Genomic DNA, 21,928 nt, shown 5'->3' with positions numbered 1-21,928 from the left:
AACGACATCCAAAGAATGTTCTTTTGTTGTAAGAATTGTGTATCTAAACCAGAGTAAGGCAGCAATAGAAAGATTTTAGTTTTTCTGGGGAGCTGAAGACCTACCTCTTCTGCTCCCACCATTTTACGTCCAAATAGTTTTCTGATATGAGTCATCGGTCTGACCTCTAAGAAGTCAGAGTCCATGGTTCTCACCTAAAAAAGGATGGACTTTCATCTCGGGGTGGGGATGAGATCCTGCCCCATGTGGAACAGTTCGAGTACGGAGAGCATGGAACTCAGGTGGATTGGTGTGAACATCGCAAAGCTCTCAATTTACCGGTCTACGTTCCTACCCTCACCGATGGTCATGAAAGGACAAGGTCAAGGTCACTGACATCTCGGATAATCTTGGACTTGAGCATTGAGAAGAGCCAGATGATGGCCCGTGCGTCTGCCTCCTGAACGCCTTCCTGGGAGATGTTCAGGGTACAGACTGCTAGGAGACTTCAGGGACGTCAAGCGACTGATTGTGATTTTCCAATTTCCTGCAAAGGAAAATAAATGACTGATGAAGACAGCAGAGGCTTTCCATCCTGTGTAGAATCCACAAGACTTAGTGGTTTGTGTGTATTTTTAACTTGAATGTGATGCGTGCTGATGGAGTACCAAATCCCTACAGGGCAACACAACCCCGGGGGCTGGGTCGCCCAGCTTGAGGACAGGGGTCAAATAGACAAATCTCAGCCACTGCACCACGGAGGCCTGCCCAGGACCATTAGTATCCATTACCAGGACATTCAGACAAAGCACACACACAAACACACTGAGACGAGCAGATGAATGTATTAGAAAAGGTTCTGGTGGAGGGAAGGTCCCAGCCTGTATTGTATCCGAGCTCTACAGAAGAATCAGTTCTGAATAATAATAATACATTTGCATTTTAGTGCTCTGGAGTGTGTTCGAACATTGTAAGAATGACCTGCTTGCATTGTTCTGGCATTACGATGGACGAGATCCTACCACATGTGGACGCAACTCTGGAAGCAGGCCTCCGACCGCTTGGTGACAGAGATCTTCACTTCAAATGGACGTCCTCAGGGCGCTGACCTTATGGGAGTCTGTGGGACGTGTGTGCTTGTCGCTGAAAAAGAAATGTTAATGTGCAAATTAAGGGCACACTTGTTTTTGCACTTAATGCAGTGCTACACTTCCTGATCCCCTGCATGGTTGGAAGAGGTGGGTCTTGACTACACTATCGGGAAAAATGTCATCCAATCAGAAAGAGGCACCAAAACACGACACCTGTATGATGTAGACATTATATTATACATTTAGTCTGTTAGCTTCTCACAGAAGTCCATCTTCACATACACTCACATAGCACAATCAGAGATGCACAATAGTTGTCATTCTCACAAGCTTAACATTCACTCTGCGTCGTCCTCCCTGATGACATTTGTTCTTATGGGAATGGTAATGGTTTAATTTCATTTGAACATGCATCAGATTACAATTGAGTGCATCACATAATCAGTTCACTGTTCCACATGTCCAAAAGGAGTAGGAAGAAGCAAAGCTTATTAAATCCTACCCCTCCATCTGGTACTTTTACAATCAGTAACTGTTACATTTGTTCACTTCCTGCCTTTCTAATATAATTTAAGTTTTTTTTAAATTATTTTGTATTTTAATTTTTTCGTCACATACTGAAGTACGAGGTGATATGACCATACAATGACATAATGGGTACCATAGTAAGTGTCAATATAGTGATATGTATAGCACATCATGACTGGTTCAAGACTCTTCATCCTTGTATTTAGCAAACATCAGCTGCTTGTATTGTTTCTTGAATTGGCTCATCGTTTGAGGTCCTTACTCAATCCATTCCATAGTTTGATTCCACATACAGAAAAGCTATGGCTTTTTAACGTAGTCCTAGCATATAAGTGTTTCAAATGTAGTTCTTCCCTGAGATCATATTTCTCCTCTTTTGTAGAGAAGTATTGGATGACATTTTTAGGTAATTGGTTATTTTTAGCCTTCTGCATTATTGCAGCTGTTTGAAGATGAACTATATCAGCAAGTTTAAGTATTTGTGATTTTAGAAATAAGGAGTTAGTATGTTCTCTGTAGGCGGCATTATGAATTATCCTTACTGACCTTTTTTGCAGTACATTTAGTGAGTGAAGGTTGCGTTTATAGTTATTAGCCCATATTTCCACACAATAAGTAAGATATGGTAGAACCAGAGAGCAATAAAGAGTGTGGAGGAGTGATTTCTGATTGAGAACAAATTTGAGAACAAATCAATATTGAAATATTTCTTGCCACCTTATGTTTTATATTTGTAATATGAGGTTTCCAGCTCATATTTTCATCTATTGTGATCCCCAGAAATTTATTTTCCTTCACCCTTTCAATGTCTACACCGTCTATTTGTATTTGCTGGTGTGTGTCCTTTCTGCTGTTACCAAACAGCATGATTTTAGTTTTTCTTAGGTTCAAGGACAATGTATTATTATCAAACCATCTTTTTAATATGACTTTTCTATAACAATTTGAAAACTTCAAATAATTTTACATTTGTATTTTCCTTTGCTTCAAGAAAAAGTAAAGGAATAAATACACCCTAAATATCCACAAGAGATGTGGCTACAACAAATGCATGAGATGAGATTGAGATGTATTCATTACTATGTTCTCCTGTCTGCTCTCTTTGTGTGTGTGTGTCTGTGTGTCTGTGTGCGCGTGTGGCTGGCTAACAAGCTGTGCTTTCAGCAGCCTATTATCTAGAGCATGGCAGCCAGCCCATATCTGCAAGGTGTGCGTGTGCGCTTCAGTGTATGTCCGCTGTGTCATACCTTCAAGCATCTCCACGACGGCCGTATTGTCCGTAATGTAGCAGAAGAAGAGGATGGGTCAAATGAATGACAAAAGTGATACCATCCGTGTCCACCCGTGTGCTTCCCATGTATGTAATCCCTTAGACAGGGGACATGGGGACAGGGGAGGGGGACAGACATCTGTAAGAACAGCACATGGAACGGGGTATCAGAGCCTGAACTGGAGTGAACTGGAGCAATGCTTGCAATGGCGGTACTATAGCTATGGGCAATTGCCCAGGGCGGCATTCTCTAGGTAGAAGATGAATACTTATTTGTACTCGAAGCTCATCTGTGCATCAGGTTATGACAGCCACAAAGAGGATAAAACCAAACCTTTATGGTCTTATGGCTGAATTATCTTTTTTTCTTTCATACCTTACTCTGGTTAGAGGGGCTCCTGTTGTTTTTTTTTAGCTATTTAGTCACCAATTCATTTTTCTTAGCCTATGGTTACCGGTGTGTTTGATTCTAACATTATGAAAAGTGTTAATTATAGTGCTACATTAAATGACGTTGTGCTGAAATCTATTTTTGAGTGTCCCTCTACTGTCAATCTTTATATGCATTATGCTAACTCTATTGGTACATGTCCTCCACCAAGTCATTCTGTACTGGTGCTTTTGCCCATCCTACTGGGTAAAAATGTAGACACAAACCGTATAAACACGCATCTCCCTCCACCTCACCATGCACACCTCCGTTACACATGCACCACCAACGCCACCAGCCGCGGCGGCCTTAGGGCGCAGCCATCTGCCGCCCCTCCTACCCACCTTCCCAACATATGCAGCCCTTGCCCTGGGTAAGGTGGCGGGGGCACTGGCCTTGGCCTGAGCCAAGAGAGCGGGGGAGGCCAGGAGTGCATATGCTTCACACAGAACGCAGGCAAAGAAAATGGCGACAAATGAAGGATTAGTCCAATCTCACTTTGGCGCTCGGTCTACTCTCCATATGGTGGATTTCTTGTGACCACCAAGGTCGTGGCCCGCAAAGGACTAGCGAGGCTGCAAGCAACACAATGAGCAGTGATGAGCGGCGAGGGTGGGGTGGTGATGGTGGGGGTTGTCAGTGAGGTGGCTCTGTCAATGAGACACCTCTGTGACATTGCGCCTCGGGGCGTTTGCAGCCACAAAAGGCAGGTGTGCTGTACTTTCATCCTCTCATCACCATCCACCCCCCACTGCTGCCCCCCACCCCACACACACACACACACACACAAGATGAGCAAATGACAGTCAGCGCTGGAGGTTTTGTTTCATCGCTAACATTAATTACATCCGCTTTCCTAAAGTCTTCCATTTTTCATGAGGCTTCTTTTGCATGCGCTGCGCCACTCTGCTATTCTCTTTTGTCCACCAGGACCTCTTTACGCGTTCCAGGAAAGCATCAAGTTGGGTGGCAGAGGAGACCCAGTGGGGAATAGGGTATGAAAGTTTTGAAAACCTCTGCAAACCAGAGAGGTCCAAAGGAATGACTAACAAACTGATTGTCACCTCCTTTATCATCTTCTATGAAGCAGTGTGCATATGTATATCTGTGTGTATGTGGGTGTGTAAGCTGTGATTAAATAAATCATGCTGACCTTTCCTGCAACCTTTCACACAAGCCCCGCCTCCCCCAGCCGACCTTCCAAGACTCGCTCACATTAAAGACATTTTTCCCTTCATCTGAGCTTTCCCACATCTGTCCTGTCCTCTCATGAGAAAGTCCTACATCCCACAGGTTGGATGCTCCGTGCGATCCTTCAGCCTACATTTTAGTGTTTGTGTGGGTGACACGTCTGGATGCGGTTTGTGTGTGTGTGATCTTTCCAGTCTTCTGGTTCAAACGACCACTCTCACCACGCCTTGCCACTGAACTCACCAAGAGGTCGCTGAGACGCCACAATGTGCATGCGACTGTGTGTGGGTGTGTGAGCCGACACCCTGATCTCCTGCTATAATACCCTGAGGACCTTTGGTTCCTTAACTGCAGGAGGTCAGAAGAAACACACACACACAACCACCTTCAAAGATGTCACATCAATCACTCTCACCTCTTGAAGTCTTGGAGAACGAGCACCTCAGGTGAAAGGTCAGCACACCTGGAGGGTGACGATCAATCAGTGTGCACCTACGAAGGAGAGGAAGTGGAGGTGCAGGGAGGGAAGTGACGAGCCTTGGTAGTGCTGGTGTTGCTTTTGGTGCTCTGCACATGCCTGTCATGCCTGTCCATCCATCCATTTCCTATAACACTTATCCTCACTCGGGTCGTGGACATGCTGGAGCCTATCCTAGCTGTATTACCAAATAAAGGGAATGTTCCGGATTCTGATCTTCCACAAGAGTTTCCACCAGCACAAGAAAGCACGCAGCCTAAGGAAGCCAAGGAACAATACAAGGCAGTTAAACCCAACATCCACATTATATCTCCAATTATGGAAAAAAATTGCTGATTTAGAGCAGAACATGTGACACGAATGTGATTGTCAGATTGTCACTTGGAGGACCTCTACATCACGTTAAATGGAGAACCGGAGGAAGCCCAAGTACTTGCTGTCAAAGACCTCAAGGAACTGGATCTTCAACTGGAAGTGTTGAAGATGACATCATTTTCATGTAAATACAAGACAAAGACTCCATGCTGTTGAGGTATTGCAATTGGTGCTGGTAATATTCAATCATTTTCAAAGAAACGGTCCCCAGGCACAATACCACCCTATTGAGGATAAGCGGTATAGAAGATGGATGGATGGATGACGGATGGACGGACAGAAGGATGGATGGATGGATGGATGGATGGATGGATGGACGGATGGATGGATAGATAGATGGATGCATGCAAGGATGGATAAGCGGTATAGAAGATGGATGGATGGACGATGGACGACGGATGGACGGATGGATGGATAGATAGATGGATGCATGCAAGGATGGATGGATGGATGAACGAACGGCTGTATGGATGGATGGATGCAAGGATGGATAGATGGATGGATGGACGAATGGATGTATGGATGGATGTATGGATGGATGGATAGATGAACGGCTGTATGGATGGATGGACGGACGGATGTATGGATGGATGGACGGACGGCTGGATGGATGGATGGATGCAAGGATGGATAGATGGATGGATGGATGGATGGATGGATGGATGGATAGATGGATGGATGGATGGATGGATGATGGATGGACGAACTGATGTACGGATGGATGGATGGATGGATGGATGAACGGCTGTATGGATGGATGGATGGACGAACGGCTGTATGGATGGATGGATGGATGCAAGGATGGATAGATGGATGGATGGATGGATGCCAGGACGGATAGATGGATGGATGGTCCCCAGGCACCGCCCACTGGTCCTCAGACAACAGATTTCTCTTTACGAGTGACCTGTGAAGTATCTTCACCTTTAAGACAGATTATTTCCACCGAGATGACCGTAGCTTGGGAGAAGTATAGAATGTTTGTCTAGCATCTGTTTGAACGCCAGTGCCGCTCGGCCCACGGTGCTGAGTAAACGGCCTAAACGGGAGCAGCAAGGCTTATCTCTGGGCACTTGGTGTTTGCGTGTGTGTGATGTCCGACCAGTTCCGGTAATGCTTCCTGGGCTGGGTACGCTGATAAGCTTTGGGATGTGGAGACGTGCAGGTAGCAAACAAGTCTCAGTTGAAACCGGAGCTGATTTGTCTTCTTTAGCTCGCCGGCCTCCCTGAGCACCATCTGACAGCGAGCCCGCGTCCAAGCAGTTAGAAACTGGGACGAGAAGGAAGAGGGCATGGAGAGGAACGAGAGAGCCCCGTTCGATGGGGAGAAAAGGGATGGAGTGCAAAAAAAGGAGGACGGCAGAGGAGCGGCCGCACATGGAACGCCACAAAACAGAAAGAACTGACGGCCGAGTGGAACCAAACGAAAGGAGGAGAAGCGTTGGATTGAAGGATGAGAGGGACGCTCAGGCCACCTCTCCTTCTCCCTCTCTTGTCCCTCCTCTTCTCCCCGTGAGAATGTGCATTTTTCTTCCTTCTTCAGATGTGCCGCGCTTTCATGCGCACACAAAGACAAGCCAAGCCATACCTGGCACGCCAGGCCGTGAAGGAGCTGGCACACAGGTTTGTGTGAAACACACACAGACACTGACTCACCTGCCTGGCACCTGTCTGTTTGTCTAAGACATCATGCACACATACACACATGACAGCACTCCACACACACACACCATGCTCACTCTGCTGTACATCCTCCAACATGCACATTTAAAGAAGCCTTATTTGGCGGAATGACTTTGTTGCTTTTTTGCTCAACAGCTGTGTGGTAAGGAAACTGGGGGCAACAAACAAGCAATCAAAAAAGGCAGCAAACTAATTGAGTGTGTGCACTCGCACATTCAAACACAGCGATTGCTACTCTATGCTGCAATTAGTTTGTTTTAAAGGAAACAAATAACAGTCATTTGAGCGCCACGGCGTCCATAACAATTCTCCCCTGGAGGGGCTCCAACGCCATTTGAACAGGATCCATTCACACACGCTCACACATAATCACATATGTTTACGCACACACACAAACTTGCACGTGCATGCTATCACACTGTCATGAGGGGGGGCGGCTCACTTATTACACGCAGAATTATTATCCCTCAAATGCATGCAAGGAGCAAAAATAAAAGGCTTGGTTTGATGGATTGAAAGCGATGAATAAAATGGATGGATGGTTTGAAAGTGTTGCAGAAGTTTGTGTGCAGCTGTGAGGGCCCCCACCCCTTCATCCTCTCTTGTCCGGGTGCACGACAATGGCGATACCAGGTAATTACGGCCGAGCCAAAGCAGCGGGCAGTGTCACGCCGACAAGCTTCGACTCCCCGCAATTAGGCCCCCAAACCCGCTGTCCCCGAAGGCATTATCTCTCAAGAGACCCAAGGAGAACGTTGGTGAGGGACAATCGAGCAGTGAGTGGTCCCTCTCTTTTTTATCATAAATAAAATGATACGAATTATCCCTGACTACATCACAAAAAGTCTGAACTCTTGAAATCGATGGGCTCATAAAAGGTTATGATACAATGTGACAATGACACGTGTGCCTGTTTATGATGTCTCCTCTTTTTATTCCCTGTCCAGGAGGCCCCGTCAGGACCCCTCGGCTACCCTGTGCCGGCCTGCCAGGAACGTCTGCATCTCCTGGACCCCCTCAAGGCATCAGCCAGCCAAATGTCAGCTGGACCCTCTACAGAGCGGTGAGAGGAGGTCAGGAGGCGGCAATATGGGAAGAGATGGGGAATTAGCAAGTATGAGGGAGGTGAAAGTGAAAGAGAAAAGCAGTCGAGCAAATGTGAGCAGACCTCGTGGCGACAACCAACAACGGTGGTCCCTCGTCACTTCACACTTTGAATTTTGCGGCTTCAGAATATCACTGTATTTCAGAAATCTGGAAATGACCTCATTCAAGACCGTTCGTTATAAACCCCAACACCCGATCGGCTTTGTGGCCAGATTAGCAGTAGGCCAGTAGGTTGAATAATGGTAATGTAATGGTAATGGTTTTATTTCATTTGAACATGCATCCGATTACAATTGAGTGCACCACATAATCAGTTGACAGTTCCACATGTCCAAAAGGAGTAGGAAGAAGCCAAGCTTATTAAATCCTACGCCTCTGTCTGGTACTTTTACAATCAGTAACTGTTACATTTGTTCACTTCCTGCCTCTCTAATATAATTTAAGTTTTGGGGTTGTTTTTTTTTTCCAATTTTTTTTTTTTGTATTTTATTTATTTTGCACAGCTTCTAATCAGCCAAACTGTATGTTTTGTTTTGTACATTTTATCCATTTTTACCCAAATTAAGCATTTAATGTCTAAACAAACAAAAACACAAACATACGCTTACATGAGTGAACTTATATTATGCATTGATTATGTCTTATTTTCTCTTGTTATGTCCATTATATTGGTCAATACCAGTGTAAAGCTGGAAACTATAGGGGTGTTATTTCACACGTTGATGGCTTTGATAATGTATTTAGAAGGTTGTAAACAGGTTTTCTATGATCTAGCTAAGAAAATATTTTATTTCTAACAAGAAAACTCACTTATGATAGTCCAGAATCAATTATCCATGATAAACGAGGGAGTGTGTCGTAACCAAACAACGCTGTAACATGAAATAGCACCTGTATTAAAATGAAGGCTGTTATTATGTTATGTTTGACACTGGAATATTAGGTACTGAATAATTGAACTGACAACCGTGGAAGCTTCACTGACTGAGTTTCTCTGACTCATGGGTGTTGGACAAGACCTAGAGTGCTATTGTTTTAGCTATTTTTATTTGCGGGGAGGCATTCTTTACAAGTGAGAATATTATTTTGCTAAATATTTTGGACAGAGTAATATCATTCTCATTTTGCACAGTTGAATGGGAATGTTTGGGCATTTCCACACCAATAATCTGAACCATGTCTTTCTGTTTCTTTTGTCTTTCACGTTCACGCCAGTTTGAACTTTGGCCCGGTGGCTAAAGTAAACGCTGCTTTAGGTAGGTAGGTAGGTAGGTAACTTAGAATTAGCAACAAGATGAGATGTGTAATTAAACGGGTTGTCATTCATCTCAAATCTGATGCATAATTCAAACACATGAGAAAAGAATGAACTGGCTCTCCAAACAGCACCCTACACTGCAATTACGGTACGTGTGTGTGTACGCATCCACTAACTTAATGGCTGTGTGGACACAGTCTAAATGTGTTCATCTGTAGCGTTTTATCCTGGTTCACCTCACTCCGCCTCTGTCACGCAGCACAAACACACACAAGCTCACAAAGGCGGGAAGAGGAAGCGTAGAGGGACGTGAAGTGGACCGAGAAAATCATCTCACAGCACTCTATGTTTGTAGAGTAAAGTCAGTTAGCATTAGGCAACTTTTACCAAAGTGTTTTACATTTTGATTGTGCCATATCAATTTTGTGAATTGCCTGTTATACAGAATCCCATACATATCCAAAAACAGCCATTTGTAAATGTTTTGGGTAGCTTAGCAGATCACCAATCCTCATTACATTTTTTGAAACAAATTTAGAAAAAATAATGCCTTTTTTTTAATAAGGAAATTGCTTTTTAAAGCCCGCTAATAAATACATTCCTTTTTAGCTTCTACAGTGAAAAAGGACACAGCTTAACCCCACGGAAAATAATATTCAAGGAGCAGGGGAAGTCCCAGAAGTTTTATGTTCTCTGTGGCTCTTTGTGCCAAAGTTTGAAAACTCCTGAATTATACAGTAATATTCAAATCAGTGGGAGTTTATCAAATGTTCACTTAGCTACACCTTGTGGTCACTGCTCGTAACTACTCATAAGCAAATGCCATTTCATTTCACGCAGCTGACAATTTTTGTTTTAGAAGACTATTTTACTTAAGTTTCGATTATGGCGTTTCTATTTATGGTTGAGTGAAATACTTCATGCAATGACTTTAAATGTACTTTATATATCCTTCAAAATGCACGGCAGGACACATGGAGAAGAAGAAAAAATGATAATGGCAGGGTAAAGTTGGATTTTATCTTATATTTATATATATTTATTTATAAATATCTAAAAAATATCATATACAAGTACTACACAATTTATATATTTCAAGTTACAGTTTGAAACGTCTGAACAATGTATAAACAGTGGTTTCCCGACATGTTTAAGGGAATGTAAACGTTTTTTTGCACGGCATCCTCGTTTTCAAATCCGCGTCTTGTTGTTTGCACTTTTAGCCAGAATCATAACTTTATGTAGCACTTTATGCTAATTGCTATGATGTGTGTATTGTTTTGTGATTTTGTATCAAAACCATAAAAGTGTGAGTTTGTCTTCAAAGTATTCATATGAATTCAAGTGCTTGTTTAAACAGATTTGGAATGCGGCCCTGAATAGTGAGTCTGTTGCGTCTTTCACAAAAACAGGAAGTGTTCCGAGGTGGCCACTGACTGCACTGGCTGGTATTGATCTCTGCGTCTTTAGTGTTTTAAAAGGGATTGTTCCCCTCGTGTAGATGTACGACCAGAGCAGAGACAGCAACCGATCATTTTATTTATTACAATTTTGATTGCGCTATGTACATACGTTTGTGCTGCGTAAGTTACGTGACTCTAAAGTTTAGCTAGCAAACGAGCTAACATGAGTCGTGTATAATCGGGAGAGCTCGGAGCCAGAGTGTTGTGTCCATTTGTCTTGATGTGCTTTCGGCCCTGCTAGCCGAAGGGTACCGAGGCCTGCCGACATGGAGGAGCGGAAGCTGAAGAGAAAGAGCACCAGGACCCCCGCCGCGGCGACAGCGACATCCACGCCACCCACGGGCGGTTCTGGCCGGAAAAACAGCACTTCCACCGGGGCGAAGCATGGAGGCTTCAGCCACGGAATGGGGCAGCATTCCAACCAGAGGAGCAAGAATAGAAGGTATCAGAAGCAGTGGGCTCAACTCATCATTTCAAAGATTATTTGGAAAATACTGTAAGATGGTCTTTTTCAGGGGAGTTCGAGACAAACCAAAATATCAGCCAGGTTCGGGCGTCCGCCCTACCCCGAACCAGAACCAGGCTGCCCCCAGCATCCAACACTCGTTCCTGACTGATGTCTCTGACGTGCAGGAGATGGAGAATGGGCTCCTCAGCCTCCTCAATGATTTCCATTCGGGGAAACTCCAAGCTTTCGGTGGGGATGGCATTTTTGTTGATTTAGTATATCATAAGGTGTTTGCAAACGTTTATTTGTGTCCCAGGTAACGAGTGCTCCATTGGGCAGATGGAGCATGTGCGGGAGATGCAGGAAAAGCTGGCTCGCTTGCACTTTGACCTCTATGGCGAAGCGGATGAGATGCCAGAGGACCAGAGGAAAACAGCCCGAGACACCAACATGGATAAGTTGCTGTTGAACGTAAGGCCATTTTCTCAGCAGCCATGACAACATGACATGTGGAAACAGTAACTACAGTCATAATATTTGTTTGATTAATATGTGATATGTTTTCTGCATGCACATCTGTTGGTGGAGTTAGCGTTGTCTAAAGCTTGTTCTAATAATGTCATACAACAGGGGTCTCCGACCATCTGCAGTGGCCAATTTTCATATAATTGTACATGGCGGGGGTGTCAGAAGTGCAGCCCGGGAGGGTAATTAAAAAAACAAACAGCAAAGCCTGAAGTTCATACTAATAATACACATTTTCACCGATATCACAAAGCTGAGCTGCAGTTTTTGAACTTTAAAGAAGTACTTAGCATATCTGCAAAATGGCCTTTGCCTTGCTTTTATTTTCTGTATGTGGCCCTCGCTGGAAAAAGTATGAACACTCTTGGCATATGGATTATGGTTTCTTTTATTTCACAATGTACAATCAATTAATCTTACGCTGACGTCACTTTGATCACAAAAGATGGTGATCACAACTGGCCAATGTGGACAAGAAAGCAAAATGAAATATAAATGATTATTCTGACTATTCATGCTGAAATGTTAGTTAATATAGGGCACCACATATGCAAGGGAAGGGGTGATCGCCTCTTCCTGTGCGGGACAGAGACGATGAAGGTCTGACTCGCATGCCTAGAAAATGCAATAACAAACCATACTTACCTGAGTTTACAGTTTGTTTTATATGTCGGTAGATGATGATGGCATTAGATTAGTCCTGGTCTGTTGGAGGTTTGTAGAAACTAGCCAGTGCATGGGCCCCAAAAGGTTGGGGGCCAATATTGTGGAGTACATTGTTGGCACAATGAATTAAACACCCCATGCTTAAAGTTGTATTTTCCCTTTTCAGCTGGAGGAGCTCAGTTCTTCCATGTATCCTTCTCTGACCTCACCTGAGAGACAAAACGCTTTTGTTCCGTTCAAGGGAAAGACCTGTGCTTGTTTTCTACTTTAACTTGCTTTTCCAGCCAGAAACTAAACTTGACCGACTGCCAAGAGACCCCCAGGCCCGCCAGCATGTGACTGCCCCCCCCCCCCCCCCCCACTACCGGCTATTTGTCGGCGAGATGCAAAAGCAAATTCCGATGCGGATGACGCCAACCTTACCTTACTAAACATCCACATGCCAGTAGTTTAGTCACTAATACGCTTCTTTACCATCCTGTCTTGACTGATCACCAGCACGGCATCTCGTAGGGGGGGCTCTACAGCACCCAGAGTGATATAATGACTCCACGACAGATGCACAGCACTCTGTTGCACTTTATATTCGTATTACTTCTTCTAACTTCCAGGCCAATCAGTGTGTAATTGAACTAATTTGTTAAATTTTATTGTTGCAGAGCCAAAAAAAGTTGACTTCATGACTATGCCTTATCAAAATCATTTTTTGTAATAATTCTGTTGCACTTGTGACTTCTGTGATTGTAGGTCTCAGGCATCATTTGGCTGGGATTCTTTTTACATAATGAAAGGTTTAAGCATGCATGATGATTTTATTTTTGATTGATTTGCCAATAAAAATGTGGATAACTTGGTCCCAAAATATTACTTCAGAAACATCCGTCTGCTTCTTGGTAAGAAACTTTGCTGCTATTGATTACACACACTGTGCTAACTACAGCAAAGCGGCTACGATCAGTCACACTGACTTTATAATGTTGGTGGTCACATTCACTCCATGTTGGCATGCCAAAGATGTGCATTTAAAGCTGCTCTTGTGTTTTTATTGGCCCGCAGCACATTATTGGACAATGTAGGGGAAAAAAGGTCCTGTGCTCCTCGGTGGAAGAAGTTTGGACCACCCCAACGTATGCAGTGAATGTACTGTTTTTATTGACAAAAGATTCTTCCAGCTCTGTTTGGGTTAACAATTTAGACTACAATGTAATAATCGGATTTTATTAGGCAGTCTTTCAGCTCCCCCTTGTGGTTAAAGCCGGGCACCACACCATACGAGTGTTCAACAAATGGGAACCTTGAACATTTTCCCATATTAATTCAGAATGTGAAAGTCAAAGATGAGAGAAGAAAATAGGGACGGTTATTTGGCACATTGGCTGACCGTCACTAGAAATACATACCAAAAATGTGTGCACCTGATGTAATTTCGCGGATGCTGCCAACAGGGGTCGCCGATTATCTGTGCAGGAATGTGTTGATGCGTAACCATGTTAACCCTGGCACCTCATCATTTGGAAACTAGATCGGGGATCAGCTCTATTCCGTTGATTTAATCAGAACTGCACTCCGCTTCTTCGACGGCGTCACCCATGGAAAACAACCCGAACGCCAAGCTTGACTCGGTGAAACTATGGAAACTCGGTGGGCCCGACCAGGACACGCGCCGCCGGCCCTCGGACACGCGCTTCAGCTGCTGGACCCCGCTGATGAATCAGACCAGCAACAAGCAGGTCAGAAGGTCTCAAAGTGACACATATTAGCTCTCATGTATGATAATCTTGGACGTGAAGAAGTTAAGAATGTTATTAATATTTAATTTTTTTTGCATGTTTGTCACACCTAAATGTTTCTGATCATCCAACTAATTAAAATATTAGTCAATGACACCACAACTGAACATAAATGCCGTTTTGAAATGAAATTCATTCACACCATAGTATGCTTTTCCTATAAGACTCCACACAGCCGCCGAGCTGGAATAGATGATAAGGTGCAGTTGTACCAAATGTTTGCTTGCAGTTGTTTGAGGAGAGGACCACTCTGGTGTTGCACTGGTTTGACCTGTGGACAGACGGACAGAGGAAACACTTGTTGCATTCTCTGCTCACTCGCTGCACCAAGCCTCAGCTCAGGTAAAATCTGTGAAATTCACGCAGCAGATCGCCGGCCACATGCATTTGTTACCCAAATATCTGAAATGCCTGAGCAGGTACTGTAGAGATCTGCTGATTGAAACACTTCCAGTGACTCAAGTGGATTTGACAGCGGTGTTGCCCCGCTTCCTGTCGCTTTACATCATGTCCTTCCTGTCCCCTCTGGACCTCTGCTTTGCTGCCCAAGTCAGCTGGCACTGGAGATTTTTGTCTGAACAGGTGAAACGGTTTAAAGTGCAGGATCCTAAATTGTGTATGATCCTTGACTTGGATCAATGGCCCCTTAGGACTGTCTCTGGGCTGGCCGCTGCATGCGGCAAGGCTGGTTCCTTCCCTACACACCTGGAGAAAAGGAGTTCGGTGCCTGGAAGAACCACTACATCACCTGCGTGAACACACTGGACCGGCTGACCCCCCGCGAAGCAGCACAACAGTACGGGACTCTCAACCAACCGTTTGACGAGCTGGCAGAAGAAGTGGAGGAGAGACTGAAAGAGAGGATGGTCAGGCAAATTATCAGAGAGATGATTCAAGAGAAGAAGAGTGAGTTCAGTTGGAAAAAAAAGCAACTAATGGAACATGGTAGCAAATATTTTCCATTTTCTGCAGGAACATCACTAGCCACCAGGGAAGCCTGGAGCAGCAGCACAAAGTTGGGGAAACCTGGAGGGGGTAGCCTCCAAAGCAGAACTTCCTGGTCCCTCACAACCTCTGCACCTCCTGACTTCCGTCCGAGCAAAAGCAGAGGACTGAGCTCAGAGAGAGTCGTGACGTCGAACAGGTCAGAGATTTGCAGCTGCAACATAAATAGTTCTTCAGTACCACGTATCTTCATCTTCCGTTCTATTAAGACATGCAAGACAATTTTGGGAAGGCTCTTTTCTTCTTAAGCATGTGATGATTAAAGAGAGAAATTTGGTATGCGTGCTGCATACCAAATATGCTAATATGCGCCCCTCATATCCTCAAGATTTGAACTGTTAATAAGCAGAGTTGCTGTTTCGGTGCAGAGCCAGCGGCCAACTGTCCACCTTCACCTCCACACCTGCACGGCTTCAAGGTCCCCCCCCCCATCCTGGGGTCCGCTTGCTGCTGATCTCCAATAGAATCCCTGCCTATGAGGTAATTCCAAGATGTGACTGAAGGTGGAAATTGAAATAACGCTCCAATGGTTACTTTACTTCCTCCTCACATGCAATTCAGCTGGTACTGAGCGGCACCAGGCCGGAGGTGGTTGTGGTTCTCTATGACCACAGAGGGACCCTCTCTGCACTGTTGTCCCAGGTGGAGAGGGCAGTGTCTGGGCGCACGGTTCAAAGACTGGGCCTTTTAGCTCCGGAGGAAGGAACGGAGGGAATCCACCTTTTTCACAGTGAGAATCGATGATGTTTCATGATCAATATTTAAAAAATGTATTTTCATTGTTTTCTGTTCCACTTTCTTCCCTACAGACATCTGCCTGTCGGACAAAACCCTGCTGACTCCATCTCACAGGGAATTCTGGGAAAAACTGTGCACCCTGATGGCCCCCGCGGAACAAGGGGGTGGGATTGACATCTTTTCGCCAATTGCGGCATCGAGTGGGTGATTTTCTTACAATGCTTGATCACAACTCTAGATCTAAGCCGCTTGTTTCAATCAGCCTCAGGAGTGGCGCTCATGAAGACCCTCGCCACTCTGACGGGTCTGAAGGTTTGGGCACCAATGGGTCTCGCCACAGGAAGTTTCCAGAATAGTGAGTCTCATAGTCACAGATTGACTGGATGGTGGATGTGCAGGAGTCCACTGAAAGACAGTAGAAGAACATGAAATGTAAACCCTCTTTTCCACTCCTCAGTCCTGAGTGAGTGGTCTGATGGTAGCATCGGAGCCAGCGGACTCTCCGACCTGCAACCAGGAGGCCTGGCGCTTCAGTACATCAGTGTGCAAGTCCTGCAGGGCTGGTGCAGACAAACCCTGTGGATGGAGGAGGCTTTGGGCGAAATGAGAAGATGCTTGGAGCCTCGTCTGCAGGAGGCCAGCCTTCAAGCCCGGTGTCGAGCTCTGGGTGAGCGTTTTGCGTTTCTTTGTGTATCCTCTGCTTTTTTTTTATACCTCTATTGATTTTCCAGGTCATTCTCTGTGGGAGAAAGTTTGTCTTGAGGATCTTTGTCTATCTGAAGACCTGACCCAGGCACTCACAGAGGGACTCACTGCTCTCAGCAAACAGGAAGATGTGAGCAGCACTACTTCCTACAATAATCAACCTACTGGTGTAAGAACACACGTGTACACATGTACTTTCATTCTCAGACGAGACATTTGGAGTTTCTCGCCACCTTTCTGACAAGCTGGAAGCATGCGAATCAAACAGATGATGTCTCTGTGATGCGGGCACCTCCTCAGGTGTGTGTGTTGTGTTGCCCCCTCAAGCAGAGAACAGCCATGTCTCCATCTTTACCTCACATTTAATTTCAGGTGCAGTCGGACTGGAGAGGTGTCGTCGCCAGAGAGTTACATCACAGCGAACGTCTGTACATCAGCAGACTGGAAGCTCTGGTGAAGGTGCCTTCCTCTTGAGAGCATCACTCTTGACTGCATTTCATGTATACAACCAGAGTGGAAAGGTGCATGTCCCTTCATGTCCCTCCATTCTCTGTCTTAAAAGGCATACCAGGAGCCTCTCACAGCAGCCCTCAACTCCAACAGAGCCATTCTTAGTTCTGCTGATGTGCATGTAGTTCTGAGCCCCATCGCACAAATACTGGACCTCAACAGGTACACAGAATGAAAAGCTTAGCTTCATTGTTTTGTTTGTCTCTGTGAACGTTTTGTGTGGCTGCCTGTTGCAGGCGGTTCCAGGCAGATTTAGAAAACAGGCTGCAGCACTGGGGTGCAGAGCAGTGTGTTGGGGATGTGTGCCTGGAACTGTGCACACAGCTCAGAGTGTATACAAACTACCTCAACAACTACACAACTGCCCTCAGCACCATCGACAAGGTAACGTTGTTTTTAACGTTATTAGAGTCCTCTAGACATGAAATAACAGCCCTATAGTCACCTTTAGACTGGAATTACCCAGTATAGAAGACATAACAGAAGAGAACATAAGACATATTACACATACACCAGGGATGTCCAAAGCAGCGGTGTCACCAGACAGATTTCACTGGGGCACGTGCCCCGGTATTGATCTGCAGTGCCCCAGTAAAAATGTCACCAATAAAAAAAAAATCACTTCAGAGTTTTAAGTCTAAGGCACATACTACTTAGTTCGGTAATTCATTGCCATTTTTTTTGCCATTGTTTTTGTAATGGTTTAGAAGTCTAGAGTAAAGTGCACAAGCAGGCCAAATGCATTAGTGTAGTACATTTCAGGTGGTTAATCAAAGATCTAGACAACAACATAGTCTGATATGATTGAATAGTTTAAAGATCTATTTATGTTCTTCGATAATAATAAGTGTTGAATTCTCTTGCGCACTTTGCGTGCTCTCATGAATTCTCATGAAACTGTGCCCCAGGTGTGCCCCAGTACTATCAGGTCTAGTGACACCCCTGGTCCAAAGTGTGGCAGAGAGGCCATTGGTGGCCCAAGACACATTCTAAAGATATAATCTAACAAGACAAAAAAAACTGCAGTTTTACAAGAATAAAGTCAAAATATTAAGAGAAAAATCTCAAAAGAAAAGTTGTAATTTTACAGTATTACAAGGAAAAATAATTTAAGTAAAGTTGAAATATTAGAGAACATACATTTCATACAAGTCATAATCTTATGTGAAACAAACAAAAAAACGACAAAGAATTAAGTTATAACTTTAGGAAAAAAGAAACAGCAGAAATGGAAAACATTTGTAATGATAGCGGCGCCAGAATGAAGAGAAAATGGATGATACAGTACATGGCAAACAGATTAGTTTGTTACTTGGCATGGCAACATTTTCCATTGTATTGTAATGGTAATGGTTTTATTTCATTTGAACATGCATCATATTACAATTGAGCGATCACATTATCAATTGTACTGTTGTACTGTGTGTGTTTGTGTGTGTGTGTCTCAGTGCAGGGAATCCAAACCAGCATTCCGAGCTTTCCTGAAGAGAACTGACAGAACTCTGACAACACACATGTTGAGGTGACCGTGACGATGACACATTGTGTGTGTGCGTAATTCTGGTTATGTGTGTGTGCCTCTGTCCTGTAGTCTGCAGGAGCTGCTACTGTGTCCGGTGTGGAGGATCCAGGAGTACACAACTCTGCTGCAGGCTTTGACTGTGCACACACACACCAGTCACCCTGATCACATATACCTCTCCTCCGCCCGGGACACGTTGCAGCGATACATGCAGTTCATACAAAAGGTAAATCTAGAAAAGCACTCGCACCATGCACCATTTTGGATCACCCCCAAAATCTAATCAGTTCTCTCACATTACATTTACAAAACAAAAACAAACAAACATAGAAGCTAAACAGCGGTGGGGGGGGGGAGACACACCCTGCCGTGATTACGTGGAGCAACCTCACAAAGATGTTTTGCCTCATTCCAGTTGAAGCGCAACTGCGAACAAGATGGGCTCCTGGAGGACACCCAAAGGATGATACAAGGCTGTCCAGTAAAGCTACGTTTCTGTCTCTTAGTAGTATTTGTTCACACAAGTAGTTTTATTTTTCCTATTCTGTGTGGTTTAGAGTCTCAGGGAGGGAAGTCGGCAGCTGGTAACCACTCAGGATGCTGCGATGGTCCAGAGCCCCAATGAAGACATACCAGAGTCCCTCAGGTGGTGACTTCACGTTTATTGTTTTTTTTTTTTTTAACATTTTTGCAAAATGAATCACATAATCAATGCAGAATAATGATAGCCAATAGAATGGAGGAACACCTTTGCTGCAGATGCTAATGTTGCACACCCACATGTCGTAGGACCTACGAACATGTGGCAGACATTGGCCTCTTCCTGTTCACTGATGCGTTGGTGATGACACGGAGGCAAAAGCGACACACGCCTTTCACGGTGGCGCACAGGAGCACGCACACGTTCATGGCTTCTGTAGAGCTCACCAGCCTGGCTGTGAGAAAGCTCTCACACTCGCGCTGTAAGTGATCAGGCAAAGATTCCGTCATTCAACGCTGCTGCTCTCCTTTGTTGACGCCTGTCTTACTTCCCGTGCAGACGTGAGCCACGCCTTTGTTTTGGAGGGTCCGTGTCGGTCGTGGGTGTGTGCCACAGAGAACGGAGAGGAGATGGAGCACTTCCTGTGCATGCTGAGGAGCACCATGCAGACGGCCCTGGCGATGACCTGATACACGAGCCCTTGGTGCGCCTTCACCCTGACACCCAAGAAGGATGGTTGTAGAGTATAAACCCGAGTTCCCAATTTTATAATTAAAATAGTAAATTGTATTTTTTCTTACGACACTGTTTTCTCTGAACGAGACATCAGTAACAACTACTGTAGTTTTGATCCTTCCCTGCTTTTGGCGCCCCCTTGATGCCAAGACGCACTTCGCATCTGCCTACCTTATTACCGAAGGCTTGCCTGCTAGTTTAACTTCACATGTACAGTGAAGAAAATAAGTATTTGAACACCCTGCTATTTTGCTATTTCTCCCACTTAGAAATCATGGAGGGGTCTGAAATTTTCATCGTAGGTGCATGTCCACTGTGAGAGAGATAAACTAAAAAGAAAAATCCAGAAATCACAATGCATGATTTTTTAACAATTTATTTGTGTGATACAGCTGCAAATAAGTATTTGAACACCTGTGTATCATCTAGAATTCTGACCCTGAAAGACCTGTTAGTCTGCCCATTAGAAGTCCACCTGCACTCCATGTATCATCCTGAATCAGATGCACCTGTTTGAGGTCGTTAGCTGCATAAAGACACCTGTCCACCCCATACAATCAGTAAGACTTTAACTTGTAACATGGTGAAGACCAAAGAGCTGTCCAAAGACACCAGAGACAAAATTGTACACCTCCACAAGGCTGGAAAGGGCTACGGAGCAATTACCAAGCAGCTTGGTGAAAAAAGGTCCACTGTTGGAGCTATCATTAGAAAATGGAAGAAGCTAAACATGACGGTCAATCTCAATCGGAGTGGAGCCCCATGCAAGATATCACCTCGTGGGGTCTCAATGATTCTGAGAAAGGTGAGGAATCAGCCCAGAACTACACGACAGGACTTGGTCAATGACCTGAAAAGAGCTGGGACCACCGTTTCCAAGGTTACTGTAGGTAATACACTAAGACGTCATGATGTGAAATCATGCATGGCACGAAAGGTTCCCCTGCTTAAACCAGCACATGTCAAGGCCCGTCTTAAGTTTGCATATGACCATTTGGATGATACAGAGGAGTCATGGGAGAAAGTTTTATGGTCAGATGAGACCAAAATAGAACTTTTTGGTCATAATTCCAATAAGCGTGTTTGGAGGAAGAAGAATGAAGAGTACAATCCGAAGAACACCATCCCTACTGTGAAGCATGGGGGTGGTAGCATCATGCTTTGGGGGTGTTTTTCTGCACATGGGACAGGACGAGTGCACTGCATTAAAGAGAGGATGACTGGGGCCGTGTATTGTGAGATTTTGGGGAACAACCTCCTTCCCTCTGTCATAGCATTGAAGATGGGTCGTGGCTGGGTCTTCCAACACGACAACGACCCGAAGCACACAGCCAGGAAAACCAAGGAGTGGCTCCGTAAGAAGCATATCAAGGTTCTAGCATGGCCCAGCCAGTCTCCAGACCTGAACCCAATCGAAAATCTTTGGAGGGAGCTCAAACTCCGTGTTTCTCAGCGACAGCCCAGAAACCTGACTGATCTAGAGAAGATCTGTGTGGAGGAGTGGGCCAAGATCCCTCCTGCAGTGTGTGCAAACCTGGTGAAAAACTACAGGAAATGTTTGACCTCTGTAATAGCAAACAAAGGCTACTGTACCAAATATTAACATTCATTTTCTCAGGTGTTCAAATACTTATTAGCAGCTGTATCACACAAATAAATTGTTAAAAAATCATGCATTGTGATTTCTGGATTTTTCTTTTTAGTTTATCTCTCTCACAGTGGACATGCACCTACGATGAAAATTTCAGACCCCTCCATGATTTCTAAGTGGGAGAAATAGCAAAATAGCAGGGTGTTCAAATACTTATTTTCTTCACTGTATATCCAGAGGTGACTACATTTCAGGACATATTTAGCTTTTAGCTAATTCTGCTGCAGAATGCATTCCCTTCATGATGCATAGAGACGTGTGTGTTCAAGGTATAAAAAATCTTTATTGAACCAGAAGAA

At 44.6% G+C, this 21,928-nt stretch overlaps 2 protein-coding genes across 4 annotated transcripts; both read left to right on the top strand.

Annotated features, from left to right (window-relative positions):
* Positions 1-10,771: 10,771 nt before the first annotated feature.
* Positions 10,772-13,346, top strand: ccdc28a (coiled-coil domain containing 28A). Of its 2 annotated transcripts, XM_058052309.1 has the most exons (5): positions 10,774-11,295; positions 11,369-11,550; positions 11,618-11,772; positions 12,659-12,681; positions 12,777-13,346. In XM_058052309.1, the coding sequence occupies exons 1-5, from the start codon at positions 11,120-11,122 to the stop codon at positions 12,829-12,831; spliced, it is 591 nt and encodes a 196-aa protein (XP_057908292.1). In that variant the 5' UTR covers positions 10,774-11,119; the 3' UTR covers positions 12,832-13,346. The 2 variants fall into 2 exon arrangements, with proteins under 2 accessions (XP_057908291.1, XP_057908292.1); XM_058052308.1 differs by having other exon boundaries at positions 10,772-11,295; positions 12,659-13,346.
* A 147-nt stretch (positions 13,347-13,493) lies between these two features.
* LOC131104784 (epithelial cell-transforming sequence 2 oncogene-like) lies at positions 13,494-20,185 on the top strand. 2 transcript variants are annotated; one of them, XM_058052307.1, is made up of 21 exons: positions 13,494-14,222; positions 14,512-14,624; positions 14,702-14,864; positions 14,933-15,188; positions 15,255-15,426; positions 15,656-15,767; positions 15,849-16,017; positions 16,097-16,189; positions 16,288-16,380; positions 16,483-16,692; positions 16,757-16,860; positions 16,938-17,030; positions 17,103-17,189; positions 17,293-17,402; positions 17,477-17,624; positions 18,689-18,762; positions 18,832-18,988; positions 19,178-19,243; positions 19,320-19,408; positions 19,552-19,724; positions 19,802-20,185. In XM_058052307.1, exons 1-21 carry the CDS (start codon positions 14,082-14,084, stop codon positions 19,930-19,932), a joined length of 2,754 nt encoding a protein of 917 aa, XP_057908290.1. In that variant the 5' UTR covers positions 13,494-14,081; the 3' UTR covers positions 19,933-20,185. The 2 variants fall into 2 exon arrangements, with proteins under 2 accessions (XP_057908290.1, XP_057908289.1); XM_058052306.1 differs by having other exon boundaries at positions 16,097-16,225.
* The last annotated feature ends 1,743 nt before the right edge of the window (positions 20,186-21,928 follow it).

The sequence above is a fragment of the Doryrhamphus excisus genome, chromosome 16, assembly GCF_030265055.1.
Source record: "Doryrhamphus excisus isolate RoL2022-K1 chromosome 16, RoL_Dexc_1.0, whole genome shotgun sequence".
NCBI lineage: Eukaryota > Metazoa > Chordata > Actinopteri > Syngnathiformes > Syngnathidae > Doryrhamphus > Doryrhamphus excisus.
Note: the sequence above shows the minus strand (reverse complement) of the source record. Positions and strands in the feature narration are given on the sequence as shown.

Excerpts from the sequence above, each read along its gene's own strand:
- ccdc28a (XM_058052308.1), top strand. The coding sequence starts at position 11,120 with ATGGAGGAGCGGAAGCTGAAGAGAAAGAGCACCAGGACCCCCGCCGCG. Across the intron at positions 11,296-11,368 it reads CAGAGGAGCAAGAATAGAAG|GGGAGTTCGAGACAAACCAA; the intron begins GTATCAGAAGCA and ends GGTCTTTTTCAG. Across the intron at positions 11,551-11,617 it reads GGGGAAACTCCAAGCTTTCG|GTAACGAGTGCTCCATTGGG; the intron begins GTGGGGATGGCA and ends TTTGTGTCCCAG.
- LOC131104784 (XM_058052306.1), top strand. The coding sequence starts at position 14,082 with ATGGAAAACAACCCGAACGCCAAGCTTGACTCGGTGAAACTATGGAAA. Across the intron at positions 19,244-19,319 it reads GGATGATACAAGGCTGTCCA|AGTCTCAGGGAGGGAAGTCG; the intron begins GTAAAGCTACGT and ends TGTGTGGTTTAG. Across the intron at positions 19,409-19,551 it reads GACATACCAGAGTCCCTCAG|GACCTACGAACATGTGGCAG; the intron begins GTGGTGACTTCA and ends CACATGTCGTAG.